The sequence below is a fragment of the Zeugodacus cucurbitae genome, chromosome 5 (assembly GCF_028554725.1).
Source record: "Zeugodacus cucurbitae isolate PBARC_wt_2022May chromosome 5, idZeuCucr1.2, whole genome shotgun sequence".
NCBI classification, from domain to species: domain Eukaryota; kingdom Metazoa; phylum Arthropoda; class Insecta; order Diptera; family Tephritidae; genus Zeugodacus; species Zeugodacus cucurbitae.
The window spans coordinates 29882891-29893576 of record NC_071670.1 but is presented as its reverse complement, the minus strand read 5'-3'; the positions used below and the strand labels follow the sequence as shown (position 1 = coordinate 29893576).

The 10686-nt window shown below is 35.1% G+C and overlaps 1 protein-coding gene across 1 annotated transcript; it reads right to left on the bottom strand.

The window, feature by feature from the left end:
• Nucleotides 1–9901: 9901 nt before the first annotated feature.
• LOC105216470 (uncharacterized) lies at nt 9902–10420 on the bottom strand. The gene has a single exon (XM_011190982.1). The coding sequence runs from the start codon at nt 10418–10420 to the stop codon at nt 9902–9904; it is 519 nt and encodes a 172-aa protein (XP_011189284.1).
• Nucleotides 10421–10686: the final 266 nt, after the last annotated feature.

The window sequence follows — 10686 nt, the reverse complement described above, 5'->3', positions numbered from 1 at the left end:
GTGCTATTGTCAAATTGCCCAACGCCTTATGAAGTATTTTATTTAATTTTTACTCGATCTCAACTTTTTCCACTGAGTATAATAGTTATGAACCTCTCTCAGTTGACAGTTAACGTACACGAATTCTACAAAAAAAAACTTCAAATAGGAAATGTGGTCTGTCTTACACTCCTCACATCAGAATTGCATTACTCTAAACCAAATATAAGAAGTTTCCTACAAGTAATTTCCAGGACGTCCTTCGGTAGGTTATATATTCAGCAAAGCTTGCAGATTCGGAAGTGGCGCTATAAATAAATTAAAATAAGTTCGAAATGAGGATATTATCCAGCTTAATTAGTAAATGCGCTTTCTCCTTGGTTAACTAAAGATAGTTGTGTTCTACTAACAATTTCTCCAAAATTCTAGATACTTTTATAATTATAAATGACGTGCTATAATCGATAACTTGAATAAAAATTACATATATGATCTCAGTTATAAATTACTACTGAAACGGTCTTAAGCAGTCTGCTTAGAAAATATTATATTATAAATACTTTACATCAAATTAATGGTGTACAATGCATACAGATGTACATCGGCATGTCAAATAGGCACCAGGGCCTTTATTTAACCATTAAAATTAAATCTACTTATAGCTATTTTTTGGTTAAAGGTGTGAGTTCGTCGACCAGTCTCCAACATCGCCAAAAGCAGAAGTTACAAATAGTATACTCTTGCAAAAAATTATTAAGGACATTTAGGTGTGCTGCTCTCTTCCTTTCTCCGTAACATTTAGCCGCTTTTGGTAAAAGTTTTAAATAAACAAGAGACTAGAAATATCTATTAGCAGCTAAGGAAGCATAAAAAATCAACATCATCTGAGCGCATTGTGGCAGCTGAGAAATGGCAGTGATGAAGGAGCACAGCGAAATTCTCAAGAGAGGAGCAGTGCCTGTGGAAGTTGTATGGTGATTCGAGTGGTGAATGATAATATCTGCTTGCGACTGACATAAACGACTTCATTTTGTGCGTAACTACTATGCGGTGAGCTGTGGTTTTAAATAACGACTGTTTCTCGTTATTACTCAACAGTCAATCAGTTCTTATGTATGTAATCTCAATTTGGTGGAATGTTCAGCAAATGAAGCTCGGCCCACCCATCATTTAAGTATAGTATAAAATGTCGTATTAATTACTGTTTGGAAACATATACATATACTGACTAGAGTGTGTTGGTGAGGAAGAAGACTGGTAAACCATTTAACAGCGCATAAATCACGTAGCGTCAGCGTTGAGCGTGTGCTTAGCGGAACGAATTTGACACAAAATGTTTTATAAATATAGTGAAACGTCCATAATTCTAATTTCTATAACTCGAAGTTCTCCATAACTCGAATTCTTGAATTGGCAATAGAAGGCAACTTTCATACAAATTTCCTTCCATTAATCGAACTTTTCGACCAGCACATAATACAAAATTTAAAATTTTACTATCGATGCAGAAATTTTAAAAGGAGACAAACAAAAAATATGATATTACACTTATGGATTGCATAAATCATCTACCAGAGGCATGGGATATAGACGTCAAGAGCCAAAACAATAGCAAAATGCAACAAACAAAATTACAGAATACATGTTTTTTTTTTAACGTATTTACATAAAGCTTTATGCGAAGTGAATAATTTTTTAATTTTTGAAAAATTGTATGCTTTAATGAAAATTCTATAACATGAAGTCTCTCTAATTCGAAGTTTTTTTCTGGATTATGGTGATTCGAGTTAGAGAAGTTCCACTATATTTTTATTGTATTTTCTGCGAAATTTTGGTGTTTTTGCTCTTTGCCACCCAAGTACTGTTATATCTGAAACGTTGCGTCGTCGTTTACGTAATCATCAAGAGGAATATTTTAATTATATATAAGTACTATATATATGTATATAATATACTATGTTATATTTGTTGAATATCAATTCAAGGGCATTGCAACAATATGCGTAGATACGTATTCGTAATTATCGTGAAGTCAATAAATACTCTTACGACTATATAATACCAATTTGCTACTGTTTTCAATTATATTTCACATTGCAGTATTCAGTGGTGTAGAAATGCCCTGGAGCACACAATGTTGAATTAGTTTCAAAGCGATCGTTCTGTTTTATCCAGACTAAATGATCTGGAATATGATTCAGTTTGAAATGGGTATGTTGCTCGAAAGACAAGAACATTGTTAATACTGAGATTGTTTTATTTACACAAATTTTACACAAAATTATTTATAAGTTCCAAACTTTTACCTAATTTATGTACTTCCTTCCTACTTCTGCCTCCATACATATAACATATGTAGTATGTAAGGGTAATTTTATGTCCCAATATTCGGTGTAGTTATTTAAATTTTTATCCTATACAAATTTTGTGATTAACGCTTTCTGAACTACTCAGCTTCTCCACTTCGGCCCTGTTAATCAGACGGCAGTTAACTGTTAGATCGTTCCATTAACTTAATAAATCTTCACGCGCTCTTAAAAGTAAAGTGTGTTCCATTTCGAGGTTCTCTACTTATTTAAAGAAAAAAATACAGACAATTCACATACAATGTGGAATGTTTACTATCATTTGAAAGAAATTCTTTGGCATTAATTTTTATACTCTCGCAACAAAAGTTGCTAAAGAGAGTATTATAGTTTTGTCCACATAACGGTTGTTTGTAAGTCCTAAAACTTAACGAGTTAGATATACCAAAGTGATCAGGGTGCGGAGTAAAGTTCAAATCCGGATGCCTGTCTGTCCGTCCGTCTGTCCGTCCGTGTGTCCGTCCGTGCAAGCTGTAACTTGAGTAAAAATTGAGATATCTTAATGAAACTTGGAACACGTATTCCTTGGCACCATAAGAAGGTTAAGTTTAAAAATGGGCGGAATCGGACAACTGCCACGCCCACAAAATGGCGAAAACCAAAAACACATAAAGTGTCATAACTAAGCCATAAATGAAGATATAAAAGTAAAATTTGGAATAAAGGATCGCACTAGGAGGAGGCATATTTGGATGTAATTTTTTAGGGAAAAATGGGCATGGCCCCGCCCACAAATCGGTTATTGGTATTTAACTCGCAAACTAATAAAGCTATATAAACCAAACTTTCTGCAGTCGGTTCTCTTACATACCCCACCACATACCATGAAAATAGTTGAAATCGGATAATAACCACACCTACCTCCCATACAAAGGTTAGGTTGAAAATTACGAAAAGTGGGTTAACTGACTAACGAAAAACGTCAGAAACACTAAATTTTGCAGAACAAATAGCAGAAGGGAGCTGTACTCAGATTTTTTTACAAAATGGAAAATGGGCGTGGCATCGCCCACTTATGGGTCAAAAACCATATCTCAGGAACTACTCGACCGATTCGAATGAAATTCGGTATATAATATTTTCTTGACACCCTGATAACACGGACAATGATCGAAATCGGTTCACAACCACTACTACTTTCCTTATAACTCAATTTTGAATTCCATCTTATTCCTTCACTTTATAATGTAAGGAACCAATGAAGATAACGGAATAAAACTTTACACAATTAGTGCATATCATCTCTGGCTTCACTTGTGAAAAAATGGTCGAAAACGGACCATAACTTTTCAAGGCCCCAGATATCGAACATGTTGAACTCAGCGCCTAAGGGTAAATTTTAACCGGAAATTTGGGTAAATCTCTCAGATATCTCAATTTAATTCGGAAATTGTTTTCTTCTAATAGTGTGTCTCTGTTCCAAAAATTATTAAAATCGGGTCATAACATTTCCATATACCTCATTGTAGGTTTTTTAAAAATACGGTGAGCTTTATTCCGCATATATGTATTGGTTAAATTTCTTCAATAAATTGCGAGAGTATAAAATGTTCGGTTGCACCCGAACCTTTCCTTACTTGTTTTCTGAATGAAATGACAGCTCATGCATTTCAATGTGTCAGACGGATTGATATATTGAAGAGTTAGTTATGATTCAGCTATAATTAGATCGAACCTTTCTCTTACTACTTACTTAGTACTTTATTTTAAGCTTTTCATTTCATAATTGGCAATCGCTGGGATGGTATCATGATCTGGTTAAATACTACTAAGGATTGCGATTTCAATACCCTCAGTTATGTGTTAACTTTATCATTTCTAACTCATGTATTTGGTGCAATGTGGCGTGTTGGACGTTTAAGATTTTTGGTACTTTTCCAGAGCAAGTAATCATCGTTTTTGTCAACCGATAGTTGAGATAAATATGTATTTATGAATCGACTTATACTTAATATGAGCGGTTTTCTCTTTAATTTAGCTGTTGTCCTAATAAGGTTGGTTTCGTGCAGTGGTCACCGCGTTTGTTGCCATTTCCGTCGCTATTTTCTTTTTCCGCTGTATCTCTGGAGTACTTACTAATCCAAGCTGCTTGTTGAATTTCATTAGAGAATCTGTCAACTGCTAGCTGTAGTTGTTAAATTGATGTGATTTGTGTACATTTTACAACGGATTCAATGATTATACACATTAACTACGCCAGTAACTGTAACAATAAAAACTGGAAAAACCGCTGACGCAAAATTTTCAGCACATTCTGGTAAAATGACTTTACATTTATACTTTCTGTATTTTTAATAAATAATATTATATTGTTATTTCTAATACGCTATAAACCAACTGTTGCTATAGTATCTATTGAAGCGTTTCAGTATATGTTTCTAATATTAATTCAACTAAATAAATACGCAAACAATTTAAAGCACGTAGTATATTCTTGTGGTAAATATTTACCAGTACAATATGTCCTGTCTTCTGGATAAGCTGTTTATACTTGATCTTAAAGTCTCTGGTAAGACCTTGTAGCTGGAGCTGCTACCAGTTGAGCTTTGCCATACTGCTCTGCACTCCACAATTGTGGCTTGAACCCTCACTTAGTATAAAGAACTTAACCATTTGAACCTTACCGCAGCTCAGAGATACTCCCAAACCGGTTCTGTATGTATGTGATTGGCGTTGAACCATTTAGCCGAATCGATGATAGCGCGCCACGCCACGGAGTGGAGGCCTTCCCTTTCCTCGGCGTCCTCCGGCGGGAACTGCATCGAACTCTTTCATAGCTGGAGTGTTTTCCTAGTCCATTTGGACAACTTGACCTACCCAGCGAATCCGATGTCTTTTTATTAGCTGAACTATATCAATGTCGTCGTATAACTCGTACAGCTCATCGTTCCATCGTCTCCAAGATTGTACGCTTACATAATTTTGCTAAGATATCTTACATTTTAACCGATATAAGGCAAATAAATCCCACCACACTTTTGAAAAACCTATAATTAGTTATATGAGTGCTACTGGAAGTTATGACCCGATTTTAACCATTTTTGGTAAGTGACTGCAGAAAGTTTTATAACTCTAATAGTTTACGACTTAATAGGGGTCCAGGCCACTCCCACTTTTCCAAAGAAATTAGATTCAAATATGCCCCTTCCTAGTGCGATCATGTGTACCAAATTTTACTTTTATAACTTTATTTTTGGCTTAGTTAACCCTAGATATATCTAGTTATAACTCGTTTATTTTTATGACTTACAAACAACTCTCTTAGCAATTTTGTTGCATATTTAAAAAAAATAGATAATTTAGTAACGTCAAAACCGTTTGTTAAAATCAAACTAGAACACCCGTGAACGTGCCACATATGTATAATTGACCATGGGTTAAACATATATTTTCTAGATGCAGACCACAAACTTTCAATGATTGACCTTGTCGGTTGTTGATATTTACATACATATAGCGAATGCAAGACGGATCGGAAATTGAAGCCGTTTAAACTTAAACGCCTATCGGTTGGGATGATCGGGATCCTCGGAGTGAGAACTTCTTCACTTTCGCACTTTCCTTTGAGTATCATCTCGTAGACTACATTTTTCATCTTTTTTATCACCAAACGCCTTTTATGGCACAGTTTTGGTTGGTTTATGTTTCGAAGCATTATTACTACAGTGCTCGCTCACTCAACCATTCTTTATTTTTGTGATATGGAATATTTTGTTGATGACTTCGTTTTTCGATTAAATAAAGTTACAGAAATCCGAAATTGGCTCGATTCGTCGACAGATAGTTGACCATTACCAATAGTCAGCAAGTGCTCAGAGAAATCTAGAACAGATATATCGTTCAGCATAACGCCATAGATTCGATGCTTTAAGGCAAGCGTTTATATTGTTGGCAGCAGTTGATTTTGGAATTACTTGCAGATTTTGGGGTAAATCGCCAGACAGTAAAATCATAGCTCTCCTTAAAATATCTCGAGTAATGCAATGTAGATCGAGTGTAGATCTTTTAGTGTTTGTTTAAGTGCTTCCAAAAGCACTTTTATGCGTCATTGTGCATTCATCCCATATGATGTTTTTCTATGCTGATTAAACTTGGACAATCGCGGTGTGTTTTGCACTATTACATGTTGGTTCTTCAACAGTGTTGGCAACCCTAGCGGACAGTGAAATCCGGACAACCTTCGATTTGTATTCAAAGGGCGATTGTGACCAACCAGTGTATTTTACTGCCGACAGTCTTATTCTTTCACATAAATACGTGTTCGGTACACGTTTTAAAGCAACTTTTAGTTTATTTTTTAAGAGTTTAATAATTTATTTCGTGCTTGTGCTTCACTAAAGATTAAGTACGCCGAATTTCAAAAAAAAAAATTCCGAAATGCATAAAAGTAATATTTTAATTTTGGGAAAAGAAAAACTGACAATTCGTGAAATAAGTAATAAAATCGATAGAACCAGGTCTCTAAAAAAAACTGCCTCTGGAGCAAAGAAAAAGACAAATTCGAAGGAAAAACGAGTGATAGAACGTATTTACTTGAATCGCTTCAAAACTGCTGAGGACGTTAAAGTGAAGTTATTTCAAGATGTCGGTACAGAAATTTGCGGGCCGCCAAAAAGCGGCTTTGGACGACAAAAATGCGTCAAAATCGTATACGATGGGAGAAAGATTATGAAAATTGGAGTCATCTTGATTGGCGAAATGTTATCTTCTCGGGGGAATCAAAATTTTACCTTTCTTGTGGCGACGGCATGTCGTACGTAAGGCGGAGAACTTGTGAGTGGTTCAAGGACGAATGTCTTCAATAAATCGTTAAGCAGGAAGGCAACCGAATGGTCTGGGGATGTTTTTTTTACCATGGCCTTTGACAATTAGTCCTAATAGATGGAACCGTCAACGGGTTTAAGTACCAGGAGATACTTGTGACGAATTTAATACCCTCAATAGAGGACTATTTTTCATGAACGCATATATTTATTTTTCAGGATCACTCTGCGTCATATATACATAAGGAACCAATGAAGATAGCGGAATAAGACTTTTGACAAGTAGTGCATATAATCTCTGGCTTCATTTGTGAAAAAATTGTCGAAAACGGACTATAACTTTTCAAGGCCCCAGATATCGAACGCGCTGAACTCGCCTAAGGGTAAATTTTAACCGAAAATATGGGTAAATCTCTTAGATAATTTAATGTAATTAAGAGGAAATTGCGTGAGTAAATGCATATAAATTCAATACTCGTAATTCGACGAAATCAAGAATAGATTACAATCTTATCTGGTACTATAAAACCAGATATAAACTCAATCTTACGGATGAATGGGCATATGAGGGCGAAGTCAACCAGATGGGCGAAACTCATTGCAATTGTAGTACGCGAACTGGGCTAAGCAAACCCAATTTCATAACTATGAGAGGTGTATATTGGTTAGTGAAAGGGCAATACTTGAAAACATGTATCCAAAAAACTCACTATTTGACTAATATATTCAGTATAAAGGGCACTAGAATAACAAATTACTTATGGTATATAGTTTATTGAAATTTTCTATAAATATTCAGCCATAATGACGGAGATTCTCATATTTGATACCTGGGGCTTTTGCAAGTTATAGTCCGATTTCGATGGGTTTGGGTGTTTCCACACCTCGAGTACAGTATTTAGTTTGCAGTATTGTCGCAACTTACCAACATACGCTATAAGTAGGAGATAGCGAAATTAACTCCACTGTAGCTGTCATAATAAAAATGGGAAAACCGCTGACGTAAAATTCTCAGCACATTTTGGTAAAAATGCTTTATATTTGTACTTTCTGTTTTTTAATATATAACATTATATTGTCATTTCTAAGGCGCTATGAGCCAACTGTTGCTCAAGTATCTTTTCATAAGTTTCAACATTTGTTTCTAATGTCAATATAAATAAATAAATATGAAACAAATTTAAAGCACGTGGTAAATATTTACCACTACAATATATCCAGTCTTACGGGGAAGTTGTTTATACTCTCGTAACATTCGCCATAGTATATTTACTCTCTTTCTCTTTATACATTAGCTGTCATCGATTGGCTTACTGCTATAGACAAGCCAATCGAACAAACTTTCCTAATTTTCATACAAACTGGCAGCACTGAAATCGAATTGTATATACTTGGTCGCACTGAATTCTTCAACCACCTTCTATGTCTAACGTTTTCTACAACAAATTTAATTTTTATTAAAGTTTTTTATTCAATAAATTCAATACAAAAATACTGACGATTTATCTTCGCCTGCCCTTTTCAATTTCAAATTTGTGTATAACAATTTTTATTATTTTGACCGTAATTTTTCCTTTGAGCCGTTCACAATAGTAAAATGGTTCTAAAATGAGTAAAACAAAACTTGGTAGCACTCAGCAAGCGACGATTCCAATTTTAATGAGGTATTCGCATACTCTCCAGCACGAATTCAACTATATATCTTTGTTGTTGCTTTCACATGTAAAATTTTTGACAGGCGAGCAGCGCCCAAAGATAGCGAGCAGAGAAGTGACCAATCGATGGCAGCTATTATTATTTATCAGTGGAATGGTAGTCTCTTCGGCTGTGCCAGCGATAACTCGTGTAAAAATTGAGATATCTTGATGAGACTTCAAAGTGACTCTGATAAATGCCAAATTTGAGTCGGGGTTATTGAACCACTACTACGCTCGCTAACGATTTTACTCAAACTCACTCGTGTGATTTCACGATCTTTGCAAAGATACAGTTTAGCTATATTTATTAACCAAAAATAATGTACAAAATTGTCACAAATTAATATCCACCTCTCATATAAATCAAAGGCTTAAATGCAATAACTTCGGAAAAATTGATGGAAAAGCTAATTTCGAATGTTAAGCTGATATTATAAGCCGGTAATTTTTTTGATAAATTATATTTTTATTGATTACATCCTGATTTGTTGAATCTGCTTCTTTAAAGGCGAACAATAATGTCTCAATTATATTTAAAACTAGACCATAGCAAGTTGAAACTTTTTAAGAGTAAGGCTGCGTTCGAAAATCGAATACCTTCACCCGACTACCATGAAATGGTAATATCTAAAAACACAAAGAGTGGATATATTAGTAACTAATAAAATCAGAACAATCGAAATGGACAAATATGAATTGAATACCAGCGACTATTAGTTAGTGATATCAAAATAATTGTAATAAAATACTGACACCAATGTTATATTATTTGTGAAATTTGTGTCCTTTAACTTTATAATCAGTGTATGGTTCTCCTACTTAATTCAATACTGAATTATGGAACGTCTCGTAAATATGTCGTACATCTGTCTTAGTGGTGTACTGCTGTTACACACAACTGACAAAGGTCCATAACTATTATACTCAGTGGAAAAAGTTGAGATCGAGTAAAAATAAAATGAAATAATTCATATCATGTTCGGCAATTTGACAGTAGAAGTCAGGACAACAAGTTTATTTTTCATTAGAAGAGAGCAAAGAAAATGAAATTAAAGAAATATGCTATAATTCTATGTCAATATTTTTAAGCCTAGCGTTAACCGAAGCGATTATTATTGTTTCCTCTGCGACCACCTCTACGTCCACCTCTGCGGCCATTTCTGCGACGCCTTTGCTGACGATTTCTACGTCTTTGTTGTTGTTGTCTTCTTCTCCTCTGTCGCTGTTGACGCTGTCTCCGCAGCTGTCGTTGTCTCCTTCTACGCTGCTGTTGTTGTCTAATTCTTTGCGCTTGATTACCGCCATTATTACCACCGGATCCTTGAGCCGGACTCCCGCTAGGAGTCTCACTTGGATTACTTGCACCACTTCCACTATTTGAACCGCTTCCACTATTTGAACCGCCTCCAGTATTTGCACCATTACCAGGACTATTTGCACCATTACCAGGACTATTTCCACCATTACCAGGAGTTACAGCTGATTCAGTTGTAGACTCTGGGTTCGTCTGGAGTGGTGTGGGATCTGTACTAGCGCCAGCGTTAGTTTGTTCGGTTGTATACACCAAACATGGTAAAACTAAAAGTATTAGCAACAAGATATTAAAGATTTGCATTTTGTTTCGCATTCTAAGCACTGACAGGTTTCGAGTGTGACTTACCAGATCAGAAGAAGCCTATTTATACCAGTTGCTCCACCAATACCAATTCACTTCTGTACAAAATTACCACACATACATATTAAAGCGTGCAATATACGGTATCTAAATATAATTAGATCTAAATAATTGGGATAAAATAAATATGAAACACAACTGTTTCAATAATTATGTTGAAAATAGCGTATATACTTATGTACATATGTTTAATAACATGGTTGAAG

What these genes read in the sequence shown, in the direction of transcription:
- LOC105216470 (XM_011190982.1), bottom strand. Translation starts at nt 10,420, where the DNA reads ATGCAAATCTTTAATATCTTGTTGCTAATACTTTTAGTTTTACCATGT.